General features: G+C 48.5%; 2 protein-coding genes and 2 non-coding genes across 4 annotated transcripts; all 4 read left to right on the top strand.

The window, feature by feature from the left end:
• Positions 1–201: 201 nt before the first annotated feature.
• On the top strand, positions 202–10143 carry LOC146174079 (uncharacterized). Its single transcript, XM_084585323.1, has 2 exons — positions 202–1006; positions 10139–10143. The coding sequence occupies exons 1-2, from the start codon at positions 202–204 to the stop codon at positions 10141–10143; spliced, it is 810 nt and encodes a 269-aa protein (XP_084441449.1).
• A 328-nt stretch (positions 10144–10471) lies between these two features.
• Positions 10472–10543, top strand: TRNAG-UCC (transfer RNA glycine (anticodon UCC)). The gene has a single exon. It is a non-coding gene; the product is annotated as a tRNA-Gly (tRNA).
• Positions 10544–10652: 109 nt separating this feature from the next.
• Positions 10653–10724, top strand: TRNAG-UCC (transfer RNA glycine (anticodon UCC)). Its single transcript has one exon. It is a non-coding gene; the product is annotated as a tRNA-Gly (tRNA).
• A 154-nt stretch (positions 10725–10878) lies between these two features.
• LOC146174076 (uncharacterized) lies at positions 10879–12627 on the top strand. The gene has a single exon (XM_084583967.1). It carries the CDS (start codon positions 10885–10887, stop codon positions 12058–12060), a length of 1176 nt encoding a protein of 391 aa, XP_084440093.1. The 5' UTR covers positions 10879–10884; the 3' UTR covers positions 12061–12627.
• Positions 12628–14899: the final 2272 nt, after the last annotated feature.

Genomic DNA, 14899 nt, shown 5'->3' with positions numbered 1-14899 from the left:
CTGTGCTCGATGAACTGGCTGTCCTCAAAAAATTTTAAACCTTTCGTGACAGCCGAAGTCTGGTTGTTGCGAGCTTTACCATTATTGTGGATCTTTTTTGAATTGATGTGAGCTCAAAACAGGCAATCAAGAAAAAAAATAGCGTCGGTGGTATAGTGGTTAGCGATTCTGCTTCCGGCCACGCCAGTGAACGGACGCGGGATGCAGGGCTCCTCAGGAGCGGCTTCAGCGGCCATGTCAGGCCGCGGTAACAGGACTGCTGAAAAGGACAACACTTACCAGGTCGTTTTGCCTGCACTTCCAACAGGTCGGTTTGTTTTGAATACCGTTTTTTTGCACGCCGATATCAGGGCCCGCCCGTACCGGGTGGAAGATTTCCGGGATGCTTTAGCACAACACTCGCTAATCCCCGATGTTATCGCTATGGGGGCGTATCGGATGAGCCACGTCTTGGCCGTCACTCTCAAGGATACTGAAGCCGTCAACAAGATTGTCAGCGTAGGTGAGCTGTCTGTGAAAAACGGTCGCTGCTTGGTGATTGACCCGGCGAACCAGGACGTGCGACTCAAGCTTCACTGGCTACTTCACAACGTGCCAGATGAAGATGTTCGTGCTGCATTTGCGCCGTACGGAAAGGTGTCAGACGTTTCCCGGGAGCGCTGGCGTGTTAAAGGTATGCTGGAAAAGGGCTCTACAACTAGACTCGTCACGCTGAAGCTGAAAGCTGGCATGAAGCGAGACGACCTGCCGCATCAGCTCAATGTTAGCGGTGAGCTCGCGCTCGTCATTGTGCCAGGCAGACCCCCGTTGTGCCTACGCTGCCGGAGTACGGGTCACATCCGCAAAGAGTGCCGGGTTCCTCGCTGCGGAACCTGCCGACGGTTCGGGCATGAAGACAACCAGTGTGCACGAACCTACGCTAGCATTGCCGGACCTGGGACCAGCGAAGACTCGTCCGAGTTAATTATGGACGAGGCGGATGCGGAGGAGGCTGCTGACATTAGAGGTCAGTCAACGAAACAGGACGCGCCTTCCATGACGGTTTTAACAAAGGATAAGGTGACGGTCTCAAATGAAAAGAATGAACCTCGGCATGTCTTGAACGTTCCATCCCAGGACCATGAAAGCGAGTCAAAGGAAGGGTCAGAAGACTTAACCAAATTTTCTGACGCTGAGGATCATCTCAGTACTGAGCCTTCCTGTACTGATGCCATGGAGGTTGGGCCGGAGACAGCAGCCTTAATTGCCGCGAAACGTCCGCATGAGGAAAGCGTTGAGGAGACTCAGCTGCCAGGCGGTGTTTGTGGTGAGCCGCCGCCGAAAACTTCTGGCATCCGAAGAGCCACGTTAAGACCGAAGCCGAACTTCTCGGCTGACACGCGGCAGGCGGGGAAACCGCCTCCGTAGTTTTTGTGGAGACCTGAACGATTTGTGGGTCGGCTGCCTACCGACCAGCGTCACGAACCTTCTACAACCAAGTGGTGCGTGTGTTAGCAAAAATGAAACAATGTGCTTGGACTTCGTTTGAATGCATCCCGACATTCTGCTGGCAGGACATTACATGCATGCATACGCCGCTGTTTGTCAGAAGCGGAGGCCACGCAACCATGAAGGTAGGCACCATGCCGGTACTGGCGTCTCTCTCTAGTACATGACTCTCAAGCTTAATTCGCCGTTACACGTAGCTACTTTGAATGTTAGAGGACTGGGAGCGAGAAGGCGACAATGCCAGCTCAGTCGCCTCCTTGTGGATAATGAATTAGATATAGCAGCTGTGCAAGAGTCAAAGATTGAGAGCCAAGAAAGCACTGACCGTATGGTGGCTTCTTTTCAAACAAACTTTTATGTGTGTGTATGCCATTCTGTTGGTGTATCGGGTGGATGCCTTTTATTTATACGTAACACGCTGGGAGTAAGCGTAGAGTCCGTTTTTGCCTGTCCAAGTGGTCGGCTTTTGGTTACCGATTTTACCTACTCTAATTTATGCTGGCGTGTTGTGTGTGTGTATGCTCCCAATTCAGGGCGTGAGCGTGAATTGTTTTTTCAGTCTATTGAGTTGTGGTTGAAGGTCGACAAAATCTTGCTTGTACTTGGTGACTACAACTGTGTGTGCGCAGCTGTGGACCGAGCGGCCAAGTGTAAACCTCGAAGAGACAGAAGCTCCGAGCTGTTGAATGCACTTGTGCATGAGTATAGCCTTGAGGATGTTGGTAGTGTGTTCTCCACTGGAAACCAGCCAGAGTTCACGCACTTTCAGCGAGATAGCCATGCCAGATTGGACAGGGTGTATGCCTCGGTAGATCTTGTTTCCCTATGTACTGCATATGATGTCAAACCTGTGTCTTTCAGCGATCATTGTCTCGTGAGTGCAGTGTTTGGTCGCAAAGGAAAGAAATCGCGCTTTAACTGGTACCTATGGAAACTGAATGCCGAACTTATTGCCGATGAAGAGTTCCTTACTGAAGTTAAGACAGAGTTTGAAAATCGTCTTGCTATGCGACCAGTAAGTTTTGCAGCGGAATGGGACAGCTTCAAAGAGTGGGTCAAATTGAAAGCAATAGAAAAGAGTAGTAAGCTGCGATACAAAGAGAAAGAAAAAGAACTGAATGAACAACTTGCTCTTTTTTTGAGCATGGAAAGTACTGTGCCAGGGCATTTCGCCAGTAAAATACGAGAGCTTAAAAGTGAGCTGGAAACAATCGACAGCGAAAGATACACAGCGGCTGTCATACGTGCAAGGGCTGAAAAACTTTGGGCTGGAGAAGTGCCGACAAAACGAGCCCTAACAGACGAGAAAAGATACGCCTGCCAGAAAGAAATTAGGAGTATAAGGTATGGCGGCCATATCACAGAAGATGCTAAAGATATTCAGCATGCCGTAGCAGAGCACTTCGAAGAACTGCTTAGCGCTAAGCTTGAGACTGTAGGCGGCTTTCAAACAGACTTTCTAAGACTGATGCCTGCACTGGATGACGAAAGTAAAGCGCGCCTAGAAACACCGATAACGTTGCAGGAGATAGAATCTGCAATAGATGACCTGACACCTGGGAAGGCCCCTGGGCCGGATGGTCTAAGCGCTGCCTTCTTTAAAACTTTTCAGCAGTATGCGGCTCAGTTTATGCTCGATGTAATCACTGAAGCTTATGAACGTAATACTGTTCCATTGTCTTTCGCTACATCGCACATTGTGCTAATACCCAAGACAGATGATCCGGAAAAACGACTGTTGGTGGGGTCATATCGACCGATTAGCCTCACCAATGTTGACTACAAGGTGTATATGAAGGTTTTAGCAAAAAGACTGCAAAGCGTAATAAAAAAACTGGTTGGGTCTCATCAAACGTGCGGCATCAAGGGTCGATCCATTGCCACGAATATACATGTCGCAAGAACCGTACTAGAATGTGTTGATGCACTCGGTGGTCAGATAGCCATGATGCAGTTAGATTTGGCGAAAGCCTTTGACCGTGTTTCTCACGAAATTCTTTTTTCCATTTTGGAGCATTCTAACCTTGGAAAAGTCATAGTGGAGGGTGTTAAAATGGCTTACGCGAACTGCACGATCCGTATTATAGTGAATGGTGAACTGACTGACAGCATCGCAGTACGTTCATCGGTAAGGCAGGGCTGCCCACTCTCACCCCTGCTTTTTGCACTGTATTTAGAGCCACTTTGCTTGGCTATCATTGATAGCGATCGCATTTTAGGGTTCAAGCTGCAATCAGCACACGTGAAAATGCTGGCATATGCTGATGACATAGCAGTGTTTTGTGCAACTAGAAAGAGCATCTGTGAAGTTACGGGTGTCGTCCAAACATTTTGTGATCAAACCGGATGTAAGATCAATTGGGAGAAAAGCTCTGGGTTTTGGCACGGTGATTGGGACGTGACACCTGATTTCTTCTGTAAGCTGCGATGGTCTGCTCTCCCAACGCGATATCTAGGCGTGCCTTTAGATTGTTATCGAGATGCCAACATGCACTGGATGGAAGAAACATCCAGAGCGAAAGAAAAAGCGGATGCGTGGCAAGGAAGGCAACTCTCAATGTTTTCGCGCGCTTCCATTTGTAATGTTTTTCTTATTTCAAGGCTGTGGTACCTCATGAATGTGTTGTGTGTCTCACGAACCTCAATTCAGAAAATGCACCGCGTTTTTGCTGTTTTTATTTGGGCATCCACATGGGAAAAAACCGCCCGGACGAACTTGTTTATTTCTGTTAAAAGGGGCGGGCTTGGCCTTGCTCATTTGTTCTTGCGACAAGTGGTTTCGCGATTTATATTCCTGCGTGATCAAAAAGATACCTTTCTAAGAACTGTGATGCAAGTGCGATTGCAGAGGCTGCTCCCTGAATGGATTGTGTCATGTGAAAGCATGCCTGGTACTGTGACTGGCTACCTGCGCGAAGTTGTTTTTTCGTGCAAGTTGCTGGAAGTGCGGTTTTCTTTTGATTACCTTTTCAATGTTCCCAGAAAAAAACTGTATAAAGATCTCATTGACGTGATGCTGCCGGTGCCTTTTTACAGGGAAATACACTGTGGAGGCCCAGGGCAGGATGTTTTGAAAAGAGTAAAGATGATGCCCGTGAGGCCATCTGCTAAAACGTTCCTTTTCAAACTTCACTCTAATACGCTCCCTGTTAAAACCTGGCTGAATGAAAAAGGTATCTTCGTCCCATGGACAACAAATTGCCTGTTGTGCAAAAAACCGGAGACAATTGAACACGTCTTCTTACAGTGTTGGGATGCTGTTTTTCTGTGGGACGTCCTCCAAAGGACAATTAAAAAGGAACTTCCCCTAACTCCGTACGGAATCAGATTCCTACCAGTGCAGAACGATGATGCACCTTATGATTTAATTATGCTTCTTGGTCTCCATAGTTTGTGGAAAACACGAATGCAGGTGCGTCACGCAGATATAAATACACGATCTGCGCGTGAAAACTTCATTGAAAGTGCGGTGTATATACGCGAAACTTTCAGGATGCAGCAGGATCCACCACATTGGCAATGTCTATTTGATGAGTTGGTGAACCTGAAAAGATTTTAGCCGCGTACGCGTTAGCTCAAGTGTAGTTGACGTGTTTTATCATGTGTATTTTTGTTTTCTGTTTCACGGCAATAAAGAAAAAAAAAAAAGTGGTATAGTGGTTAGCATAGCTGCCTTCCAAGCAGTTGACCCGGGTTCGATTCCCGGCCGACGCAGCGTTTTTACTTTTTTGTCACATCACAGCAGGAGTTGCAGTCCAGATCACACAGCTGGTCTGAATAGGCATAGCGTAAAAGCCAACGTCAAATGCGGCGTCTCCGTCCGGCGTCGGTGGTATAGTGATTCTGCTTCCGGCCACGCCAGTGAACGGACGCAGGATTCAGGCCTCCTCAGGAGCGGCTTCAGCGGCCATATCAGGCCGCGGTAACAGGACTGCGGAACAGGACAATACTTACCAGGTTGTTTTGCCTGCACTGCCAACAGGTCGGTTTGTTTTGAATACCGTTTTTTTGCATGCCGATATCAGGGCCCGCCCGTACCGGGTGGAAGATTTCCGGGATGCTTTGGCGCAACACTCGCTAATCCCCGACGTTATCGCAATGGGGGCGTATCGGATGAGCCACGTCTGGGCCGTCACTCTCAAAGATACTGAAGCGGTGAACAAGATTGTAAGTGTAGGTGAGCTGTGTGTAAAAAACGGTCGCTGCTTGGTGATTGACCCGGCGAACCAGGACGTGCGACTCAAACTTCACTGGCTGCTACACAACGTGCCAGACGAGGATGTTCGTGCTGCATTTGCGCCGTACGGAAAGGTGTCGGAGGTTTCCCGGGAGCGCTGGCGTGTTAAAGGTATGCTAGAAAAGGGCTCCACCACTAGACTCGTCACGCTGAAGCTGAAAGCTGGCTTGAAGTTCGACGACCTTCCGCATCAGTTGAATGTTAATGGCGAGCTGGCGCTAGTGATTGTGCCACGCAGACCCCCATTGTGCCTACGCTGCCGGAGTACGGGTCACATCCGCAAAGAGTGCCGGGTTCCTCGCTGCGGAACCTGTCGACGGTTCGGGCATGAAGACAGCCAGTGTGCACGAACCTACGCTAGCATTGCCGGACCTGGGACCAGCGAAGACTCGTCCGAGTTAATTATGGACGAGGCGGATGCGGAGGAGGCTGCTGACATTAGAGGTCAGTCAACGAAACAGGACGCGCCTTCCATGACGGTTTTAAAGAAGAATAAGGTGACGGTCTCTAATGAACAGAATGAAACTCTGCATGTCTTGAACGTTCCATCCCAGGACCATGAAAGCGCGTCAAAGGAAGCGTCAGAAGACATAATCAAATTTTCTGATGCTGACGACCATCTCAGTACTGAGCCTTCCTGTACTGATGCCATGGAGGTTGGGCCGGAGACAGCAGCCTTAATTGCCGCGAAACGTCCGCACGAGGAAAGCGTCGAGGAGACTCAGCTTCCAGGCAGTGTTTGTGGTGAGCCGCCTCCGAAAACTGCGGGCATCCGAAGAGCAACTTTGCGACCGAAGCCGAACTTCTCGGCCGACACGCGGCAGGCGGGGAAACCGCCTCCGTAGTTTTGTGGTGTCCTGAACGATTTGTGGGTCGGCTGCCTACCGACCAGCGTCAGGAACATTCTGCAACCAAGAGGGGCGTGTGTGAAAAAAAAATGAAAGACTGTGCTTGGACTTCGTTTGAATGCAGCCCGATGTTCTGCTGGGAGGACATTACATGCACACATACGCCGCTGTTCTTCAGAAGCGGAGGCCACGCAACCATGAAGGTAGGCACCATGGTGGTACGGGCGTCTCTTTCTAATTCATGACTCTTAAGCTTAATTTGCCGTTACACGTAGCTACTTTGAATGTCAGAGGGCTGGGAGCAAAAAGGCGACAATGCCAGCTCAGTCGCCTCCTTTTGGATAATGATATAGATATAGCAGCTGTGCAAGAGTCAAAGATCGAGAGCCAAGAAAGCACTGACCGTATGGTGGCTTCTTTTCAAGCAAACTTTTATGTGTGTGTATGCCATTCTGTTGGTGTATCGGGTGGATGCCTTTTATTTATACGTAACACGCTGGGAGTAAGCGTAGAGTCCGTTTTTGCCTGTCCAAGTGGTCGGCTTTTGGTTACTGATTTTACCTACTGTAATTTATGCTGGCGTGTTGTGTGTGTGTGTATGCTCCCAATTCAAAATTCGAACGTGAATCGTTTTTTGAGTCTATTGAATTGTGGCTGAAGACTGACAAAATCTTGCTTGTACTTGGTGACTACAACTGTGTATGCTCAGCTGTGGACCGAGCGGCGAAGTGTAATCCTCGAACAGACAGAAGCTCCGACCTGTTGAATGCCCTTGTGCATGAGTATGGCCTTGAGGATGTTGGCAGTGTGTTCTCCACTGGAAACCAGCCAGAGTTCACGCACTTTCAGCGAGATAGCCATTGTAGATGGGACAGGGTGTATGCCTCGGTTGATCTTGTTTCCCTATGTACTGCATATGAGGTCAAGCCTGTGTCTTTCAGTGATCATTGTCTCGTGAGTGCAGTGTTTGGTAGGAAAGGAAAGATATCGCGCTTTAACTGGCACCTATGGAAACTGAATGCCAAGCTTCTCGCCGATGAAGAGTTCCTTATGGAAGTTAAGACCGAGTTTGAAAATCGTCTTGCTATGCGACCAGTAAGTTTTGCAGCGGAATGGGACAGCTTCAAACAGTGGGTCAAATTGAAATCCATAGAAAAGAGCAGTAAGGTGCGGCATAAAGAGAAAGAAAAAGAAAAAGAACTGAATGAACAACTCCAGTTTCTTTTGAGCATGGAAAGTTCAGTGCCAGGGCATCTCGCCAGTAAAATATGAGAGATAAAAAGTGAGTTGGAAACAATTGACAGTGAAAGATACACAGCGGCTGTTATACGTGCAAGGGCTGAAAAACATTGGGCTGGAGAAGTACCGACAAAACGAGCGCTAGCAGACGAGAAAAGATACGCCTGCCAGAAAGAAATAAGGAGTATAAGATATGCCGGCCGTAGCACTGAAGATGCTAAAGACATTCAGCGTGCGGTAACAGAGCACTTCGAAGAACTGCTTAGCGCTAAGCTTGAGACTGTAGGCGGCTTTCGAACAGATTTTCTAAGACTGATGCCTGCACTGGATGACGAAAGTAAAGCGCGCCTAGAAACACCGGTAACGTTGCAGGAGATACTATCTGCAATAGATGACTTGACACCTGGGAAGGCCTCTGGGCCGGATGGTCTAAGCGCCGCATTCTTTAAAACTTTTCAGCAGTATGCGGCTCAGTTTATGCTCTGTGTAATCACTGAAGCTTATGAACGTAGTACTGTTCCATTGTCTTTCTCTACATCGCACATTGTTCTAATACCCAAGACAGATGATCCGGAGAAACGACAGTTGGTGGGGTCATATTGACCTATAAGCCTCACCAATGTTGACTATAAGGTGTACATGAAGGTTTTAGCAAAAAGACTGCAAAACGTAATAAAAACATTGGTTGGGCCTCATCAAACGTGCGGCATCAAGGGTCGATCCATTGCCACGAATATACATGTCGCAAGAACCGTATTAGAATGCGTTGATGCACTCGGTGGTCAGATAGCCATGATGCAATTAGATTTGGCGAAAGCCTTTGACTGTGTTTCTCACGAAATTCTTTTTTCCATTTTGGAGCATTCTAACCTTGGTGACGTCATAGTGGAGGGTGTTAAAATGGCTTATGCGAACTGCACGACCCGTATTATTGTGAATGATGAACTGACTGACAGCATCGCAGTACGGTCATCAGTAAGGCAGGGCTGCCCGCTCTCACCCCTGCTTTTTGCACTGTATTTAGAGCCACTTTGCTTGGCTATCATTGATAGCGATCGCATTTTAGGATTCAAGCTGCAATCAGCACACGTGAAAATGCTAGCATACGCTGATGACATTGCAGTCTTTTGTGCAACTAGAAAGAGCATCTGTGAAGTCACTGGTGTCGTCCAAACATTTTGTGATCAAACCGGATGCAAGATCAATTGGGAGAAAAGCTCTGAGTTTTGGCACGGTGATTGGGACGTGACACCTGATTTCTTCTGTAAGCTGCGATGGTCTGCTCTCCCAACACGATATCTAGGCGTGCCTTTAGAATGTTATCAAGATCCCAACGTGCACTGTGTGGAAGAAACATCCAGAGTGAAAGAAAAAGCGGATGCGTGGCATGGAAGGCAACTGTCAATGTTTTCGCGTGCTACTATTTGCAATGTTTTTCTTATTTCGAGGCTGTGGTACCTCATAAATGTGTTGTGTATCTCACGAACCTCAATTCAAAAAATGCACCGCGTTTTAGCTGCTTTTATTTGGGCATCCACATGGAAAAAGACCGCCCGGACGAATTTGTTTATTTCTGTTAAAAGGGGCGGGCTTGGCCTTGCACATCTGTTCTTGCGTCAGGTGGTCTCGCGATTTATATTCCTCCGTGATCAAAAAGATACCTTTCTAAGAACTGTGATGCAAGTGCGATTGCAGAATGGATTGTGCCATGTGATAACATGCCTGGTACTGTGACTGGCTACCTGCGCGAGGTTGTTTTTTCGTGCAAGTTGTTGGAAGTGCGGTTTTCTTTTGATTATCTTTACAATGTTCCCAGAAAAAAACTGTATAAAGATCTCATTGACGTGATGCTGCCGGTGCCTTTTTACCGGGCATTACACTGTGGAGGCCCAGGGCAGGACGTTTTGAAAAGAGTCAAGAAGATGCCCGTGAGGCCATCTGCTAAAACGTTCCTTTTCAAACTTCACTCTAATACGCTCCCTGTTAAAACCTGGCCGAATGAAAAAGGTATCTTCGTCCCATGGACAACAAATTGTCTGTTGTGCAAAAAACCGGAGACAATTGAACACGTTTTCTTACAGTGTTGGGATGCTGTCTTTCTATGGGACGTCCTCCAAAGGACAATTAAAAAGGAACTTCCCTTAACTCCATACGGTATCAGATTCCTACCAGTGCAGAACGATGAGGCACCTTATGATTTAATTATGCTTCTTGGCCTCCATAGTTTGTGGAAAACACGAATGCAGGTGCGACGTGCAGATATAGAGACACGATCTGCGCGTGAAAACTTTATTGAAAGTGCGGTGCATATACGCGAAACTTTCAGGATGAAGCAGGATCCAGCACAATGGCAATGTCTATTTGACGAGTTGGTGCACCTGAAAAAATTTTAGCCGGGTACGCGTTAGCTCAAGTGTAGTTGACGTGTTTTATCATGTGTATTTTGTTTTTGTGTTTCACGGCAATAAAGAAAAAAGAGCGTTGGTGGTATAGTGGTTAGCATAGCGGCCTTCCAAGCAGTTGACCTGGGTTCGCTTCACGGCCGACGAAGCAGTTTTACTATTTTGTCACATCACAGCAGGAGTTGCAGTCCAGATCGCACAGCTGGTCTGAATAGGCATAGCGTAAAAGCCAACGTCAAATGCGGCATCTCCGTCCGGCGTCGGTGGTATAGTGGTTAGCATAGCTGCCTTCCAAGCAGTTGACCCTGGTTCGATTCCCGGCCGACGCAGCATTTTTACTATTTTGTCACATCACAGCAGGAGTTGCAGTCCAGATCGCACAGCTGGTCTGAATAGGCACAGCGTAAAAGCCAACGTCAAATGCGGCATCTCCGTCCGGCGTCGGTGGTATAGTGGTTAGCATAGCTGCCTTCCAAGCAGTTGACCCGGGTTCGATTCCCGGCCGACGCAGCATTTTTACTATTTTGTCACATCACAGCAGGAGTTGCAGTCCAGATCGCACAGCTTGTCTGAATATGCATAGCGTAAAAGCCAACGTCAAATGCGGCATCTCCGTCCGGCGTCGGTGGTATAGATTCCCCTTCCGGCCACCGAGCGTGACGGACGTGTTATGACGAGCTCCGTTGGAGCGGCTACAGCGGCCATGTCGAGCCGCGGGGACAGGGTTTTTGCATCGGGTGAAGATTACCAGGTCGCATTGCCGAGTTTGCCTACAGGACGATTCGTTCTAAATACTGTTTTCTTGCACGGAGACATCAGGGTTCGCCCATACCGGGTGGAAGATTTCCGGGATGCGCTCGCTCCCCTATCGCTCCTGCCGGAAGTTATCGCCCTCGGGTCGTACCGCATGAGCCACGTTTGGGCCTTTAAGGACGACGTGGGCGTAAAGAAGATTGAGCAAATGGGTGAGCTGAAAGTGAAAGCTGCTCGATGCCTCGTGATTGACCCGGCGAACCGAGACATCCGAATGAAGCTACATTGGCTGCTGCCCAGCGTACCGGACGAGGACGTGCGGCTCGCTTTCGCGCCGTTCGGCAAAGTGACCGACATATCTAAGGAGCGGTGGCGCGCACAGGGTATGGCGGATAAGGGTTCGACCACGAGGCTGGTGACGTTGAAGTTGAATGCCGGCGTGAAGCCGGACGACCTGCCCCACCAGGTGAACGTCGCTGAAGAGCTAGCCCTTGTGGTCGTTGCGGGCAGGACTCCCCTCTGTCTGCGGTGTCGAGGCACGGGCCACATTCAGCGCGACTGCCGCATTCCACGGTGCGGTTCCTGCCGTCGCTTCGGACATGACGAGACCCAGTGTTCTCGGACGTACGCCAGCGTCGCCGGGCCCGTGAGCAGCGTAGACGCTGCCGAACTGCTCATGGATGAAGCCGACGTGGAGGAGGCATCAAGAGCGGCTAATGTATCATCGCTGCAAGAGACCACGGTGGGCGCCCCACAGACGGATCAACTGGAGTGTCAACCTGTCTCTGGCGCAACGCCCGAGAAGTCTTCCCCAGAGTCTGCATCGGCCGTCGCCGTCGTGCCGAATGGTGCGGCTGTGACATTATATGACTCTGTGGTTAGCGACACCCAGCCCATGGACGTTCTCGGTACAGCTGTCAGCCAAACGGTAGGAAAACGGCCGCACGAGCAACTCGCTCCGAATGTGCCCCAGCTTGGTGCCAGTGGCGGAGACGAGCCGCCGACTAAAACATCAGATATGAGGCGTTCGACCTTGAAGCCGCGTCCGAACATTCCTGTAGAATCACGGCAGGCGGGTAAACCGCCTCCGTAGTTTTGTGTAGTTCATGCCATACAGAGGTGGCATGGGGTTCCGGGGTTTGTCGCTTATGTAGACACCATGAGATAGGGTCCTTTCCTTTCTTCGACATGGCAATCAACATCCCTGAAGCGCTACGTGTAGCTACAATAAACGTACGGGGCCTCGGAGCAAGAAGGCGACAGTGCCAGCTTAACCGCCTTTTCATTGAGAACGATCTGCACGTAGTAGCTGTTCAAGAAACCAAAATTGATAGCCAAGAAGCGACAGATCGAATGGTGTCCGCTTTCAGACTGCATTTCGACGTTTGTGTGTGTCATTCAGTTAGTTCCTCTGGCGGCTGTGCCCTTTTCATACGTAACAATGTTGGTATAAATGTGCAGTCGCTGTTTTCGTGTCAAAGGGGCCGGCTCCTGATTGTTGATTTTTCACATTACGATGTAAACTTCAGAGTTATGTGTGTGTATGCACCTAATATAGCTTCCGAGAGAATAATGTTTTTTGAACGTTTCCAGACGTACCTAGATTGTGAAAAGGTCATAGTTTTGTTGGGGGATTTCAACTCTGTTTCTCGCGCTGAAGACCGTGTAAAATGCTTGACAGTGACGGATAAAAGTGCGGAGATCCTGAATTCAGTTATTCACTGTCACAACTTGGAAGATGTTGGAAGTGTGTTTGCAAATGCTACTCAACTGCAATTCACTCATTTTCAAGGCAGTAGCCACGCACGACTTGATCGGTTGTATGTATCGCTTGAATTAGTGCCGCTGTGTACATCGTATGAGGTTAGACCAGTGTGCTTTAGTGATCACTGTCTAGTGATTGCAAACTTCGGCAGAAATCAAAGCAAAAACAGCTTTAATTGGGACCTATGGAAACTCAACACGAAATTGTTGGAGGACGAGGGTTATGTTAAGGACGTTGAGGAGGAGCTAAAAAAGTTGCTTGCAGAGCAGCCGATAAGTGTTGCCGTGGGCTGGGAAGAATTTAAACAGGCAGTAAAACTGAAGGCAATTGAAAAAAGTAGCAAACTGCGATATGAACTGAAACAAAACAAAAAAACACCTGTGTGAGCAACTAGAATTCCTTACTGGTATAGAATGCGCTCAGCCAGGTACATTTTCCAAAGAAATAAGGAGCATCAAGATACAGTTGGAAAGATTAGATACAGATAAGTACAGAGCGGCGGTTATTCGCGCACGGTCTGAGAAGCTGTGGGCCGCTGAAGCACCTACAAAGCGTGCTTTATCGGACGAAAAGCGATACGCAAGCCGTAAGGAAATACGGAAAATACGAAGTGGGAATCATGTTTCGTCGGACGGCAGTGTTATCAAACATGTAATTGCCGGTCATTTCAAAGACCTACTTGGTCACCCGCGAAAATTGGTAGGGGACTTTGAAGCAGAATTTTTGTCTCTAATGCCGAAGCTTGATGATGAAGAAAAGAAGCGACTAGAAATGCCAATTTGCGTCGAAGAAATGAGGACGCAATAGACGCTCTGCCAGCTGGTAAAGCACCGGGCCCTGACGGATTAGGGGCGTCCTTTTATAAAATGTTTAAGCCAATGATAGCTCACCTCCTCCTGAAGGTTATCAATGAAGCTTATGAGCAAAACCGTGTTCCACTGTCCTTCAGAACTTCTCATATCACACTGATTCCGAAAACTGATGAGCCGGAAAAGCGTTTGTTGGTGGGGTCTTATCGCCCGATAAGCCTCACCAACGTTGATTATAAAATGTTTATGAAAGTGTTGGCAAGACGACTGCAATGTGTGATAATAAAGCTGGTTGGCACGCGACTTGTGGCATAAAGGGACGGAGCATCGTCACGAACATTCACGTAGCGCGAAGCGTACTAGACTGTTGTGACGCACTTGGTGACCGTGTGGCAATGATCCAACTGGATCTCGCAAAAGCACTTGAACGGGTGTCGCATGATGTGCTGTTTGCCATATTGGATCACTCCAATGTTGGGGATTTAATAACAGACGGCGTCAGAATGGCATATGTCAAATGCACTACGCGAATTATAGTGAACGGAGAACTGACCGAAAGCCTGCAAGTGCGGTCGTCAGTTAGGCAGGGCTGTCCCATGTCGGCCCTGTTGTTTGCACTCTACCTTGAGCCTCTTTGCTTGGCTATCCGAAATAATGTGAGCTTAACGGGCTTCAGGCTACAATCAGCGCATGTTGAAATAATAGCCTGTGCCGATGATATTGCGGTTTTCTGTTCAGATAAATATAGCATCTGTGAAGCCACAAATGTAGTCCACAAATATTGTCAGTCTACGGGGGCGTTAATAAACTGGGAAAAGAGCTATGGCTTCTGGCACTGCAGTTGGGAAGACACGCCAGAGCACTACTCTCGACTGCAGTGGTCAACGATTCCTACAATGTATCTAGGTGTACCTCTCCAAGCATACCGGGACCCTGATTCGTATTGGAGAGATGAAACTTTAAATGCAAAAGAAAAGGCTGATGCGTGGCAAGGAAGGTTTTCTCACTTTTTCTTATTTCTCACTGCAAAAACATGGTATGTCATGAATGTGCTCAGTGCCTCTCGGATCAGCATTCAAAAATTGCACCGTGTTTTCGCCGTTTTTATTTGGGCATCGAAGTGGGAAAGAACCAGTCGGACAAACTTTTTCCTGTCTGCAAAAAGGGTGGGCTAGGCCTTGCACATTTGTTTTTGAGGCAAGTCGTCTCACGATTTATGTTTCTGCGAAATCAAAATGACATGTTCCTGCGCACAGTTCTGCAACTCCGACTGTGCAGACTTCTTCCAGGATATGTGGTATGCTCTTGTCATGCTATGGGTGGGGCTGTGAGAGGGTACCTACGCGAAGTGGTACTTG

This window comes from Amblyomma maculatum, chromosome 11 (genome assembly GCF_055883805.1).
Source record: "Amblyomma maculatum isolate TAMU_Amacu chromosome 11, ASM5588380v1, whole genome shotgun sequence".
Classification (NCBI taxonomy): domain Eukaryota; kingdom Metazoa; phylum Arthropoda; class Arachnida; order Ixodida; family Ixodidae; genus Amblyomma; species Amblyomma maculatum.
Note: the sequence above shows the minus strand (reverse complement) of the source record. Positions and strands in the feature narration are given on the sequence as shown.